This window comes from Mirounga leonina, unplaced genomic scaffold (assembly GCF_011800145.1).
Source record: "Mirounga leonina isolate KUSES-001 unplaced genomic scaffold, KU_Mleo_1.0 Mir_54, whole genome shotgun sequence".
NCBI classification, from domain to species: domain Eukaryota; kingdom Metazoa; phylum Chordata; class Mammalia; order Carnivora; family Phocidae; genus Mirounga; species Mirounga leonina.
In genome coordinates this window covers 119,583-135,491 of record NW_023270812.1, presented here as the reverse complement: position 1 = coordinate 135,491, position 15,909 = coordinate 119,583, and the positions used below count along the sequence as shown (strand labels likewise).

Genomic DNA, 15,909 nt, shown 5'->3' with positions numbered 1-15,909 from the left:
GAATGAGACTCGGTACAGCAGTGTGTGAGCCAGGCCACAAACGTGGACAGGTGAGAAACATCCTCTATGCAAACAAGAGATGTGGAATAACCAGCTCAATGCCAGGATCAATTAGGGGCTAAACTAAGGTAAAGTAAATGGTAGAGTATAAAGAAGTGAGGAGTAAGGAGTCAGCAAATTACTACATTCGGGGATATGAAGAGTTCCGTGGCAGGATGGTGATCATCTGTTCTTTATCTCTGGGTAAAGGGGTAGCCAGGGGCAACGAAGCACAACACGCGAGGGGTGCTGGTGGTGTACCTCATGCATAAGAAGGAAATAACTAACGGTAAGTTTTATAGATCTAACACAGTCTACTCAGGGAAGTCATCTTCTTGTTCACCCCTAAAATGCTATATAATTTTGTAATTACGTATCTATCTAGGATGGATAAAATGCAGTTTTACTAGAGACAAACTGCCCACTCAAATTCTCTTCAATAATGTGCCTTATATTGTGCAAGCTAGGGGAAAAAAAAAAAGCTTTCTTCCTTCTACAAATAACTAAAAGTAGAAACAAACAAAAAAGTCACAAGCAAAACAACTAAAAACCTAGCAATTGCCACTAGTTACCTAAAAAGGCAACCTATTACTCTCCCTCCCGGTGACTAAGCCACTTTGTTTCCCCATTACAACTTTATACATCATTATTATGTATAAGTATTATCATCATCACGATTCTTATTTTGTCAGGCATTATATTTTTGCTATTACATGTTCTTGGGTACAAGATGTTTTCAAAACTGTCTGCTATCCCCATTGGAAGGTGGTGAGATAATTTTTTTTTTGGATGTACCAAAAAAATGTTAATTTCCCCAAAGTGGTGTCGAGTTCAGGAAGGCGACTCATCCCAAAATAACGATCTAGCTCCCCTTTCTGTTTAGGCTTCAAGAGTGACATCTAGCAAAATTCTCAGATGGTCAATTCATTGAGGAATTCTCTGGAACGCTCTACTAAGGACAGTCTGGCCACGCCTTTGGACGAGGCCTGTGGCGTTCACACCAGAGCACGGGAGGTGAGCTCACACAGGATCAGAGAGCGTGAAGCTGTGGGTTAAGAGTAAAAGTGCACACCTGAAGCAAAAGAGAAAAAACACCACCACCCCCCCACTGCCCCAACCAAGAGGCGCCTGGTCTGAGCCTCAACCCTTCGCTTTGCTGAGCTCTGTTAGCCTCAGGCCAGCGCTGGGGCAGCTCCTGCAACACTCCCATCGAACAGACCAGGCAGCTCGAGGGAACCTTCCCTCCCACCCTAAGGTTTCCTCACCTGGAGCTTCCTTTTCTTTCTGGAGAGGCTCCCCGTCCAGTCGCTGATGCGGCGCATGCGGGCTTTGAGCGTGTCCTTCTTGGAGGGGTCCTCGCTCAAGGCCTTGGCCTTGCGGCAGGGGAGGGTGAAGGACGAGTACGGGCCGGGGTCCCTGCGCTCCACCCGGGACGGCACGTCCATGTCCGAGGCGAAGGACACGCGGTGGCTGAGGCCGGCGTGCGCGCCCACGAACTCGCCCGACAGCCGCAGGCCCGAGGGCGCCGGGCTGGGGTCGCGGTAGAGCTCCCGGAGCGAGCCCAGGGACGAGCTTTGGTTGAACGGCTTTGGGGCCCCGGGCGGCGGGAAGTCGGCGCAGAGGCGGGGGGCGGGCGTGCCGGGCACCAGCAGGGAGCCCTCGGCCTCGCCGGCCTCGCCGGCCTCGCCCGCGGCGCCCCAGGGGCAGTCGTACCAGGAGGACTCGGAGCTCAGGGAGCTGCCCTTGCTGGAGCGCGGGCGCGAGTGCGGGGGCGAGTCGGGCCCGGGGCCCAAGGTGGGCGAGTAGCGCAGCAGCCGCACGGGCCCGCCCGCGCCCCCGGGGGGCCCTCCGCCCTGCAGGCCGCCGCTGTGGAACTCGACCCGCAGACAGCCGTCCAGCCTCCCCAGCGTCTTGATGAGCACCCGGGGGCTCTTGCGGTCCTCGGCGCACGGCCCGGCCGCCGCGCTCTCGTCCCTCCCGCGGCAGTTGCGGAGGTGTCCCCTGCGCTCCCGCGAGGCCACCGGGGCGTCCGGCCGCCCGTGGCCGGCAGCGTGGAAGCCGTTCCCCGCGGGGAGGGCCGTGCTGGGGCTCTGGAAACCGCTTCCCGAGGCGTCCGTCCTGGGCCTGGCGTAGGCACTGCTTTTGGGGACTTTGCCTGTGGGCCCGCCCAGTCGGGACGCGTACGGCTGATGGCTCTTAAAGTGAGAAAGGCAGCTCCGGGCCAGGGACCTGGACCTGTAACCCGCTCCGCTGCCTCCGTGCCCGCATCCGTGCAGTGACTTGTCGTCTTTCGCATGAACGCTGCGTATCTTCAGGGAGCAAGGCTTTTGCTTAGCACCAGTGATGGTATTGCTATGACTTTTAGATCCTTGAAGGGTGTACTGGCTTTCAGAGTTCCCCATTTTAACCTAAATTAAGAACAGTAGCATCAGTAAGAAACGTGACCTAAGTTAATTCCGTTATGACAGAACTGTCTAAAAAACAAAAAAGAAAAAAAAGTTCCACACATTACAAAAGAACCAAGCAACTTTTTTTTTTTTTTTTTTCCCCTGTGCCTCATCCAACTCAGAGAAGTAGGGACAAAAGTTACCTACTGAATTGGTTCTCTTCGGGCCATGCAGGTCATCAACCAAATAAACGATACTGCATGCCTGTGTGCTCGTTGCGTTAAGCACATAATCTGTTGTAGGATATTAATTCAGACATTGAACAGGCATAAAGGTCAGCTTAAGGCAGAGACCTCCTTTAGGCTTGGTGCTGAGAGGTTCTGAATGACCCTTGAACAGAAACATGAGGGAAAAGCATCCTTGCTCTGGCACTCCGATACACTGATTCTTCAGTGATCAGAGAGAGTGATTTCCATTATACACAAACTACTAGAAGAGCAAATACCACACCCCAATAGAAGAGACTACTGCCCATTTTTAATAACATGAGTTCAGGTACCACACTCTGTTGGGGCTTTGATATATAACCCAGAGTAGGAACACCACAAAAGGAGTCCCCCAAAACTAGGTTGAGATAAAAACAGGGGAGAGTAGAGAATAAAAGCTCTCATTTGGGGCAGAAAAACATTTTAATAAAACTAATCTCTAGTGCCTCTCTAAAGCCTTTGAGGGTCCTCATTTTAGAACATGATGAGGAATAAAGTTGGAAGCTGACTTATCAGAATGTGGATGTCTGAAAAAACTTTAGATTCTATTCATTCTCTGTAAAATCCCAATGTGTTCAATGAGTCTGTTAGTTAAGCCAAACACGCAAGTCGAAATTTGAGCCAAACCTTCCCCCTCTGTTTTTCACTCTAACCAGTAGATCACTATTTGAGGCAAGTTGGAGGTCACGTTTCCAGTTCCACTTCAAAATATATTTAGTAGGTTTTTAATTTTACTTCTTTTACACCTAAGAATGTACAGCCACGAACAAAAGTCAAATGGATTGACTTTTCTTTGGTGGGAGTTAGCAAACACATTTTAAAACAAAAATAACCAGATCGAACAAACTTATTACCTTGATCACAGTCGTGCCCCTTGAAGTGAACCACAACTCATGGGAGCTGGAGTTACCTGAAGTTCTAGTCTGTGCTCGGAGGAAGATTAACAGTCAGTAGGCTTTACGGGGTCCTAGAACAAGGCAGCATGGTTAACAAGTATGGCAAGTGAGTCCATGAAATGATCCTGAAAAACAGAAATACCAGAAAACTGTCAAGCATTTTACACCAAGCTCCCAAAAGGTAAAAACAAAGGTTTCGTGTAAATGATATGAAGAAACCACCAGTGTCCAGAATCAGTGTCAGGATAATAAATGAAATGTCTGTGAATTGCTTGATTCATCAGAGGTGTTGGAAGATATAAAGGAAGCTAGAACTGCCCATCCAATCTTGTAAAGGCCATTAACTCAACACACGCTCAGTAGGCAAATGCGTGTCTTTGTTTCAGGGGAGGGCAGGTGACGGGGCTGGCATGAGTCACAGCTCATCTGTCACCACTAGTAGGAAAACAACTTGCAGACTCTGCACGCTGATGGGACGGCAGGAGCATCATCCTGACAGGACAACCGTGCATTGTTCTCTATCTGACTCAGCAGTAAAAACAAAATGTAGAATCGCAGTGAAACAGTCCTTGGACAAAGTAACTTCCCTTATAGAGGTTGGCCCCCTAAAGGAGATTAAAAGTTCCTCTCCTGCATAGGTTTGGGCTTTTCTGCACAAGAGGCAGGAGCAGGAGACCCACCTTGGAGGGTGGGATGACAGGCTGGGGGTGCTGCCATCTGGCGGTGTTCACTCCCGAACACAAAGCCTCAATGTTCCCTGCAGACCGAGAGAGCGGAGCAGTGGGCGTTCAATTGTGACTTTTTTTTCCCATTCAAAAGAAAAAATTATTTGTGTTAAAATACACATCGCGTAAAACTGACCATCTTCACTGCTTTATAGTGCACAGTTTGTAGTTAAGTCCATTCGTATGGTTCTGCAGCCGATCTCCAGAACTCTTACCTCACAAAACTAAATCTTCCCACCCCCCTCCCCAGAGCCCCGGCACACACCATTCTATTTTCCGTCTCCATGAATTTGATACTCAAGGTAGCTCATGTAACTAGAATCACACACCATTGGTCTTCTTGTGACGGGCCTACTTCCCTCAGCAGAATGACTTCAAAGCTCACCCATGTTGTAGCTTATGTCAGAATTTCCTTCCTTTTCAAAGCTGAGGCATATTGCATTGCATGTATACACCCCATTTCGTTCATCTACTTACCCACCAGTGCACCCCCAGACTGCTTTCCACCTGCTGGCCCCTGTGAATGCTGCTGCTATGAACAGGGGTACACAAACTTCTCTCTGAGACCCCGCTTTCAGTCCTCTGGGGTATACACCCAGGACCGGAACTGCTGGCTCCTACGGTAATTCTGTGTTTAATTTTTTTTTTTTTTAAGATTTTATTTATTTATTATTTGACAGAGAGAGACACAGCGAGAGAGGGAACACAAGCAGGGGGAGGGGGAGAGGGAGAAGCAGGCTTCCCGCGGAGCCCGACATGGGGCTCGATCCCAGGACCCTGAGATCATGACCTGAGCCGAAGGCAGACGCTTAACGACTGAGCCACCCAGGCGCCCCTCTGTGTTTAATTTTTTACGAACCAGCACGCTGTTTTCCGTAGTAGCTGCACCACTGTACCACCAACGGTGTGCAGGATTCCTGTTTCTCCACACTCTTACCAGCACACGTCGTCGTCTGGGTGTTTGACGGTGGCCGTCGACACGCAGGACGGGACCCCTCCTGCAGCTCCAGTGTGCACCTTCTCTAACGACCAGTGCTGCTGACCGTCCTTTCATGTGCTTGCTGGCCATCTGTACGGCTTCTCTGGAGGGTTATTTAATGAAGCACCGGCCCTAAGTTTCTCCAATAAGGCCAAAGACACAAGTCTGCCTGAGACTACTGTCTACTCTCACATGTATATTTTAAACTGGGGGGCGGAGAGGGGGGATGTCAAAGTGATCTTTCACTTTGGCAGTAGCAGGAGGGTCTACGAGCATCTCACTCACGGGGCCTGAAACGGCACCTGCTACGCTACCGACCACTTCTCGTTCGGTGGGCGCTCACACACGTATCTAAAAGAGGGAATAGCCGCTGGGTGAGATGTCGCTGAAACATGGCCCCCGTGACCACTCTGACCCCGGAACTGGATCACAAGAACCCCACCTTTTTTTCTTAGAAAGGGGGAGGGGCAGAGGGAGAAAGAGAGAGAAAATCCTAAGCAGGCTCCACGCTCAGGGCAGAGCCCGACACGGGGCTCAATCTAACGACCATGAGATCATGACCTGAGCCAAAATCAAGAGTCAGACACGTAACCGACTGAGCCACTCAGGTGCCCCAAGAACCCCACCTTTTAAAAGTTCAAAATCTGGGGCGCCTGGGTGGCTCAGTTGGTTAAGGGTCTGCCTTCGGTTCAGGTCATGATCCTGGGGTCCTGGGATTGAGCCATGCATCGGGCTGCCTGCTCAGTGGGGATCCTGCTTCTCCCTCTGCCTGTCCCCCTGCCTGCCTGTGTGCGCTCTCTCTCACTCTCTAATAAATGAAATCTATAAAAAAAAAAAATTAAAAATAAAAGCTCAAAATCTGAGTTGTATTTTCTCCACTACATCTTGAACTCGAAGTGGCCAGAGTCGCTCCTGGCAGCTGCCAGGGAGACCTCTCCCATGAACAGATAGCAAGGAGCCTCTCTCTTGTGCTTGTTTACTTTGCTCAAGACCAAGGCCCGGTGATGACCCCAAAGGTGAAAGGCTCCACGGTCACTCACCCACAGCCGCCTACTCTGTCAGGCCCTTGTGACCTGAAGGCCACATGCCCAAAGACCAGCACACACGGCGCTCACGCCAAGCTCTCCAATATCACTGGCACTGGCAAGACCACTGAGAGGCCCCCTTTGTCAACTGCTCAAGGACGCACAAAGACCAGGAATCAAAGCCACAGAATGGCTCCAGGGTGAAGCTCAGTCCCCAGCAGCAGATTATAACCTCAACTCTTCTTACTACTTTTGAAATCAAGTAGCTTAACTTTCATGTCATGTTATATTTCAAAAACATAGCCCTGGACCCTGTCCCTTTCCAGACACTGTCCACCCAAGGCCTGCAAACTTGGGGCTCATTCAGTACACACCTGTTGAACTAAATGAACCAACTTCGCACAGTAGAAGGTTGACTCGACCACAGACTGAGAGCAGGAATCATTCCCAACTGGGTCTGGCCAAAAGACCGACATATATGCCCACGAGGACATGTTTCGATCATGAACACAACACTCCTCAGGGAAAAGCAGACGGGGGATGACAGAGGCGGAGAGCAATGTGCACTGTTGCCTATGGGAATGCCTACCAGCCGTTCAACATCTCCAGCCAATCCCGGCAGGAGAAAACCAGCCTTAAACTAGAACGAGAAGAGTTTATTCAATATTTATGAGGCATTTATTGACAGGAAGGGTAATCTCTGAGGGAAACAATTATCCCTGAAGAGTATGGCAAAACTGAACAGATATTATCAGTCAGGCTTCAGCTATGATTTTTGTCTGGAAAAAAAGAGAATAAATAGGCCAAGTGTTCAGCACCCCTGACTCCTTTACTAAGGGAATTTTATGGTAGTTAAAAACTTTTTTGTTGATAGAGAGGGGGCTGAAAATACTGAAACAACAGATTCCCTGTGAACTTTTTTTAAAAAGAGAAGACATAGTTCAAAGCCCCCAGTGTCTTTAAGTAGAAAAAAATACATATTAGGTACACTAACCTGTAATAATCCGTAACAGGAATGCTACCATGTAGTAACACATATTAGGTATGCTAACCTACAACTGATGTTACTAAGGTATGCAAATATGCATCCAGACCCACAGCTGACAGAGAATTTAGTGAAGTCATTCTGGATAAAGGATACACTGCAAAGATTGTATGGACTGAACAAATACTGCATGTTGCATAAACACTTTTTTATAATAATTCTTTTATTTATTGGATAATAAAATATCACAATTTTTAAAAATGGACCACAATCTCATGAACCTAAAAGAAAAAAAAAAGTCCTTCTCTTTTGTTTTTTGCATTCCCTTCCAATTCCCAATTATATTAATGTGCTATGTAGCTTTTTAAGCTAAAATCACAAATAAGAATGATGTCTGTTCTTGTTAAAACTGTGATCAATGGGGGCGCCTGGGTGGCTCAGTCGTTAAGCGTCTGCCTTCAGCTCAGGTCGTGATCCCAGGGTCCTGGGATCGGGCCCCACATCGGGCTCCTTGCTCCGCGGGAAGCCTGCTTCTCCCTCTCCCACTCCCCCGGCTTGTGTTCCTACTCTCGCTATCTCTCTGTCAAATAAATAAATATTAAAAAAAAAAAAACTGTGATCAATGACCACCCCCAGAAATGTCCAACAATGTGAAGGAATCCACAAATATGTCACCACAATCCCAACAACCACTGGGACCTACTGAAATCCATAGCAAAACATCTTTCAAGGGGAAATGCAAGATTTACCTTTTCTTCATTTGCCTCGAGCTCAGGCTTGAACTGATGTGTTAGATTCCCAAAGTCTCCATTTCCGTGTAGTGTAGAGTTTACAGCAGAGGAAAGACTGCTTTGTCTCTGGCCCCAGGCCGGCTGCTCAGAAGGAGCGACTCAAAGGGAATAAGCAGCAACCTTCCAGGGGCCAGATGGTTCTGTGAGGAGGACCGGGGCTGAACGGGGACAGCAAGCACAACGGAGGCATGGGGACACTGCACAAAAGCAGATTTATGGCTGGGCAAGGTGGTGAGGGAAACTCAGGTTCTACCACCATTAGACACCAACAAGGCTTCTCATAGAATTCCAGCGAGATTTTCATACTGAAATAGGAGCCTCATCCTTGTCCAAGGCCAACATTCCAGACGGTGATAAGAACTAAGAAAAAAGATGAGAATAGGACTAGTCATCATTAACTGTAACAGTATCTACTTGGTTTCCTTTATTTGGGGGGTACGAGGTTGGAGAGGGGGAACCTCAATCATTAAAAAGAAAAATCTCAGAATCCTACTCTGGTTTGTGTCAGAGAACTTGAGTTTAAGACCTGTTTCCATCTCTTAAATGGCACAAGTCTTTGGGCAAATTACTTACACTCTCTGAATCTCATTTCCCCCACTTACAACTTGAGGATAAAAATATCTACCCTACTTACCTCACAGAGTGAGGACTAGGTGTGGAAATATACATGAAACCACCTAAGAAACTAGGAAACACAGCACAAATCTACAGTACTATCACTAATTTTTAGTTATAAGTCTAATTCTGTATACTATGATATCAAATCTTAGGACAGTGTGTTGTTCCAGACATCTTATTAACTATTAATTATGTTAATTATTATGTTTATATACAATAAATCTTCCAAGTTCTGTTAGCACTCTTCTGATTTTTATCAATTCTCCGAATTATAACAGCATCATGTGTCAGAGGTCTGCCAAATGTCAACAAAAACAGTGACACAAGCCATGTACTTATGTTATTAGACACTCATGACAGAAAATGGACGAAAATAACCTAACTGCTCATTGAACAACTGGTATGACTTTAAAACAGTCACTCTCAGCACCACGTCAATTTTGGCCCCATGGGGACATTTGGTAGCATCTGGAGACATTTCCAATTGTCACAACTGGAGTCAGGGCATCTGGTGGGTGGAATGCAGTCCACGGGCCACAGGATGGCCCCCATGTGTTCCCTGGCCCAATGTGTCAATAGTGTTGAGGCTGAGAAACCCTGCCTTCAAGTTTTACTGCCTGTCTTATTAAAACGGCTATAATACAAGAATATGCCAAAAAATCGGAAACAAATGCATTCATCTCTGCCAGGATCCAAACTTAGTAATAAACGCTTTAAGTAGTGCCCAAACCTGCTTCTCTCAATCTGAGTCAATGAACTACAGTCAGAATTTGAGAACTGAATGCCATGACTCAAAGAGGCTCACTGCTAATCACAAGAAGACTTGAACCCAATTTGTAAAGGAAGCAGGCGAAAGGAGCATCTGGTCTCCACGGGAACAGTGCTTAGGAAAAGTGATCCTTACAAATAAAGTGGGCAGAAAGCAAGCTGCTGCTAAGGCCTCAAAAGCTAAACATCCATTGTGGAGCCCTATCAGTTAGTTCTTTCCCTTCAGCAGGACGCCTTCCAAAGGCACATTCACAGACGAATGGACAAACCAATCTGCACCTCGGAATGCCGAGGACAAGCATGGCTGGTGTTAGGCAGGGAGGGGGTAATAAATTCCACAGAAACAATAGCCTGGCTTTAGCACCGTTCATCTCCTAAGGAAGCCAATTTATCACAAGGAGGGTCTCCTCACTTACACCTGTTTTATAACAAATTCTAACATCTGCAGCATTGCTTTAGAAATGTTTGTTCAACTGTGGGTCATGAAATTCATGTAATGAATCAGTGATCAGTATTTTTAAAAGAACAGAATAGAAAGAGAGCAGAGTATAGAATAAAATAGGAGAGAAAATAGAGAAGTGCATCCCAGTAAAGGTAAAAACTGTTTTATGAAATTAAATTCGCGTGTGTGCTTGTATGTTTGCCTGTATACCGAGTTGTGAAGAACAATCATATCTTCATGACCAAAAAAAAAAGTGTGAAAAACAATGACTTACAAAACCACAACTAACAGCTGAATGGCACATCTGTTTTAGGAAGACCCAAGGACAAACAAAGTCTAGAGAGTCTCAAAATATTTGCTCAATCACTGCCGCAGGCAAACACTTGAGCTAAAGGAGGAGATGAGGGGCAACCATGGTCAGCATGCAGTCCTGGGCCGCATAAGCTGGGCACATGGTCCTCACTCTCCTTCATTCTACAACTTAAGAGAAACTTTCACTGGATGTTCAAATTCTTCAGAGGAAAGTTAAAAATTACCACCAGGGGCGTGTGTGTGGCTCAGTTGGTTAAGCACCTGTCTGGCTCAGGTCATGGTCTCAGGGTCCTGGGATCGAGCCTCCGTGTCAGGATCCCTGCTCAGTGGGGAGTCTGCTTCTCCCTCTCCCTCTGCACCACCCCCATCCCTGCTTGTGCTCTCTCACTCTCTCTCAAATAAATAAAATCTTAAAAAAAAAAAAAAAATTACGCCCCAAAAATGTTAACTGAAGACCTGAGTCTTGAAGGATGAGTGGCATCCTGTTAGATGAAAACAGAAAAGAAGGGCCTTCCAAGGAACAGAAAAGCAGTTTCTAAGACATGGGCACTCTGTGACGGCGTGCTGAGTCCCTAAGTGACTGAATGCAGAAAGACCCCAGCTTGTTCAGGAAAAACTGATCAAGGGCAGCAGGGCCTGACCACTGGTATCAGGGACAAAGTTTAGAGAAGGGGGAGGTGGGAGAGGAGGAGAAGCTGGGGAGATGTTGACACTCGTTAGCCCATCACCACCCCCCCACCCCCCTGCTGTCCCAGAAGTACCACGGTGTGAGCCACCTCCCAGGGATACCTGAGGAACGGTCTGGAGAAGGAGCCCACAGTAGTCCACACCTCAAAAATCAGTGCGGGGGGGCGCCTGGGTGGCTCAGTCCTTAAGCATCTGCCTTCGGCTCAGGTCATGATCCCAGGGTCCTGGGATCGAGCCCCGCATCGGGCTCCCTGCTCAGCGGGAAGCCTGCTTCTCCTTCTCCCTCTCCCACTCGCCCTGCTTGTGTTCCTGCTCTCGCTGTTGCTCTCTCTGTGTCAAATAAAAAAATCTTTAAAAAAAAAAAAAAAATCAGTGCGGGGGCAGCCCTGGCAAAGGAGGAAAATGTTCTTAGTGCTGGCAGAAACTCAGCTGAAGTGACACGAAGAGTTCCACTAACCATTTAACGTGAATGTGGAGAGCCTCCTACATATGTCCCCCTCTGTCCTGGGACTCTGAAGGAAACAAAAGGTGTATGATCTGATCCCGTCCCCAAAAGGGCTTCTCAGATGGCATAGGGAGGGGCTAATTACCAATACGAACCATTTGTAAAACCAATAAGGGAGTTTATGACAATTTTAACAGCATGGAGTTTACAAGCGAGGTGGTGAGACCAACAATCCCACAAATATTACTGGTATGTCACTGGAATGTCAGGGAGTTGAGAGGCCCAGCTACATTTGGGCCATCACAGAAACTGAAAATATTTCAGGGTTTGAGTTTGTTTGTTTGTTTGTTTTAAACACCTTTTCAAGCAAAACTACAGAATATAGTTTAAAATAAAATAATCCTAGGGGTGCCTGGGTGGCTCAGTCGTTAAGCGTCTGCCTTCGGCTCAGGTCATGATCCCAGGGTTCTGGGATCGAGCCCCGCATCGGGCTCCCTGCTCCGCGGGAGGCCTGCTTCTCCCTCTCCCACTCCCCCTGCTTGTGTTCCCTCTCTCACTATCTCTCTGTCAAATAAATAAATAAAATCTTTAAAATAATAAAATAATAAAATAAAAAATAAAATAAAATAATCCTAGTGAAAATAATAGCACTCCCGAGCCTCAATCACGTTCTGTGACCAAAATACAACATGGTAATTGTACCTAGCGACTCTTGGCAAAATCTTGCTTCATTATACACTGCTCCATTTAAGTTAAAAAACGAACAGGCTTAAACCACACATTTTTTTCCCTCATTTGAGTAGGCGCTCTCCTCGCCCTTATAAATGTGTAACTCTTCTACTCCAGCTCAGCGTGCAAGTAAAATTAAACCAGTCCCTGCTGAATTTTTCCGTAAATTATATGATTATTCACAACAAACCTAGTAAGATTTTAGCTGGCAAATTTACAGAAACTTTCAGGAAAAAAATGAATAGCATTAGGTATAGTTTAAATTGCATAATTTAGGGGCCCCTGAGTGGCTTACTCAGTTAAGCATCTGCCTTCAGCTCAGGTTGTGATCCTAGAACCCTAGGATCAAGCCCCACATCAGCCTCCCTGCTCAGTGGGGAGTCTGCTTCTCCCCCTTCCCTCCGCCGCTTCCCCTGCTTGTGTTCTCTCATTCGTGCTCTCTCTCAAATAAATAAAATCTTTAAAAAATAATAATAATAAATTGCATAATTTACAGGAATTTGCAATTTTTTTGATACCTAAAGTAGATGGACACACAGAGGGAGGGAGAAGATCTAAGGTGCCCCGAACTGCTGTGTGCCAAGGCTACCTGGGGCACAAGAACCCCAAAAGCTTGCAGGATCATCCCTGTCACCTCCAGGGATTAAATAATTTCACCAAGATCACTAAGGGGTCAAGGCAGGAATCCAACCTGGAAATTTTTTAATACTGTTTTAACATATGCATGACGTCAAAATAATTTTAAATGTTTCTGAACTTTTCAACCTGAAATTATCCCTTTTTTTTTAAACAAAGTACAATTTAACTTTCAGGCTTGTCTTCTAGAAGAACATTTGTGATCTATGTCCCTTTCATAAAGAAAGCACTAAAAAAGTTCTTCTCTGGTAGTATCCTTTTCCCAGGCAGCAAAGGCTTGTACAGCTGGGAATGGGGCAAGGGGAAAGAAATGAAAAACTGAACTTTTGAGTTAACTGAGGAGCTTTAAGGTTACAATGTAGTCTTTCCATTTCACTGCTTTACAAAAAACATCACACAAAGGAAAAATCTGTTTTCTTGGTGGTGTAAACTTCATGGTCACTAACCTAAATATCCATTGCAATTTAGAATATACCTCCCTGGGGCACCTGGGTGGTTCAATCAGTTAAGCACCCAACTCTTGGTTTTGGCTCAGGTCATGATCTCGTGGGTCATGAGATTGAGCCCCACGACAGGTGCCACACGCAGCAGGGAGTTGGCTTGAGGATGCTCTCCCTCTGCCCCTCTCCCTGCTCACGTGCATGCATGCTCTCTAATAAATAAGTCTTAAAATATATATACACATATATATATATACACACACACACACACACACACTTCCCCAAGGCTGTGAGGGTGGGACATGGTGACCAAGACCAAGGTGGGGAGGGTGTGGGGATGCAGAGGGAAGGGGCAGTCAAAACCACAGAACAGCCAAGTGGCATCTTCCTGAAGCTTCAATTTCATCCAATGCTAAGTAATTTTATAATTGCTTCAATAAAGAAATACATCATGAAGTAAAATATAAAATTTACATGTTTAAGGTAAAATATAGGAGTCCAACAATATTTAACATTTGCATTAGGCTGTTGTAGCTACCTCGTCAGGCATCCTAGGTAAGATACACTTTCACCAATTAATGCAATATATGTTTACTGAATAACTATTTTGTGTTGGACACTGTTCCAGGCCTTGCGGATATAACAATAAATAGACTCCCCCCAAAAAATTCCTGCTTTCATGGAGCTTTTATTATAGTGGGGGAGGGACGAACAACAAATGAGAAAAGTAAGTAAATTACTATAAGGTGACAAGAATTTTAGCAAAAAAAAAAAAAAAAGAAGGGGGGATGGGCCATGGGGGGTGATGGGCTAACAAGGGGTACTGTCATTTTAGAAAGGGGAGGAGAGGAAAGCCTCACCGAATGGTGGCATTTAAGCAGACTAGCAGGACAGAGGCCATGTGGATTCTGGGGAAAAGACACTCGAAGCGGAGGACAGAAAGTACAAATGCCCAGAGACGTAGAACAGGCGGGCCAATGTGGCTGGCACAGAAGGGGTCAAAGAAGGGACAAGGAGCCAGAGAGTGCAGCCCAAAGGGACATTTTCAGGCCACTGGCTTTTGCCTCGATACTGAATGTCATGATTAGAGGGTGGTGACTACAGAGGCTCATCGAGGGGCCTATTTCAAGAGGACCACTGTGGCTGCCCTGTGTTGGACTGTTGGCAGCTTTGTGGAAGCTGGGGGTGGGCGGCAATTAGGCTGATTCAGGTGAGAGACATGTGGGCTGCACTTGGTGGGAGTGATGAGGAGTGGTCTGAGTCTGGATACGGTGGTAGGGAGGGCCAACAGGATCCCCAGGTCGATGGGCATGAGTGGTGACAGGTCAAGATGATTTTCATTCTGGAAGAATGGAGAAGGCACAGCAGAGACGGCTTAGGAGGAGACAAAGAGTTGGGTTTGATATGTCTGTTGGACATGGAAGTGGTAATACTGAGCTGACAGCTGGACGCAGAAGCCAGTGTTGAGGGGAAAGGTGGGCCTGAGGTACAAGTTTGCTACTCCTCCATATGAAGGTGGTATTTAAAACATAAATGGATGAGTTCTCCAAGGAAGTAAGTAAACAAAGGGAAGAGAAGAGGCCTGGGGCACTCCCTCGTGAAGAGGTCAAGGAAATAAGGAGTCGAGCACATGAAGGAAACAAAAGGAACAGTCAGTGAATCCAATTAAGAGGAAACCAAGAGAATATGCTGCCCTTAAAGCCAATCAAAAACTGTATTTCAGGGAGGAGACTGTGAGGAAGTGCCAAACGTTTCTGAGAGTCCAAATAACAAGGACTGGGAGATAACAGAGCACTGAACCCAGCAACAGGGAGGTTTATCCATGAACCTGACCAGTGGAGTAGGGGTGGAGAACGCTGGGTTGGCGTCAGTGTGAGGACGAGGTCAATGAAAGGAAAGATGGTGAACGGCAAGAACTTGCTCCGGCTTTACTGTGATGAGGAACAGAGCAACCAACTGGCAGCTATAAGGACAGAGGAATCCAAAAAGGGCGGTGGTCACTGGTGTGTGGGTCTCTGCCTGTCTGCCTGCCTGTCTGTCTGTCTGTCTGCCTGTCTGTCTTCCGGAGAAATCGCAGCATGTGAATGGAAATAACTGGAGAGAAAATGTGCTGTGTGATAGGGAGAGGACTTACTGCTGAAATCTGTCCTCAAGTAGCCAAAGCAGAAGGACTCTCACGCACACGAGGAGGACCCGGCCCAAAAGCAACCACCCGGTACTCGGAGAGAAACTTTAGAAAGAACATTTAAGAACAACAATACGTAAGATGTAGTAGGGCGCCAGGATGAAAGGGCATTAACTCCAGCGCACAACTCTTGGGGAAGCTGCTTATTGCTTTGTCTTCTTATAATTTCCATTTTTCCCCTAGAAGTCACACGTGGGGCGGGGGGGGTAAAGGGCAAGTGAAGGTCTTTGCTAGGTGCCAGTTATTTCCAGGGTGCTTTACTGGTGTTTTGTGTTTCACTTGTCTGGCTGTTTTTGATGCATTTGTGACCATCCTATCAATGTTGAACAAAATACATCTGCACATACACACACCTATACGCCTGTGTATTCCTTGAGTTTATGTACACTTTTCGTTAAGCTCTTTACTCTCTGTTAACTTTTACTATCGTGAGTTTTCCTGGTTTATGACTGTGTATAATGAGTCCTTTCACTTGTCACTCTACCTTCCAGGAGTGGCTGCAGAGGACTTGAAAATATTTTCATCCGCTCTGCCCTCTAGAGCTCCTTTTCACC

The 15,909-nt window shown here is 46.6% G+C and overlaps 1 protein-coding gene across 1 annotated transcript in view; it reads right to left on the bottom strand.

Annotated features, from left to right (window-relative positions):
- The window catches only part of LOC118001784 (T-lymphoma invasion and metastasis-inducing protein 2-like), a 114,274-nt gene extending 109,758 nt beyond the window's left edge, over positions 1-4,516 (bottom strand). Inside the window, exons 1-3 of the mRNA XM_034991930.1 lie at positions 4,269-4,516; positions 3,547-3,713; positions 1,305-2,447 (exon numbers count right to left, since the gene is read on the bottom strand). Of these exons, the coding sequence (XP_034847821.1) occupies positions 1,305-2,441 (1,137 nt within the window). The 5' untranslated portion in view covers positions 2,442-2,447; positions 3,547-3,713; positions 4,269-4,516. The remainder of the gene's footprint in view (positions 1-1,304; positions 2,448-3,546; positions 3,714-4,268) is intronic.
- Positions 4,517-15,909: the final 11,393 nt, after the last annotated feature.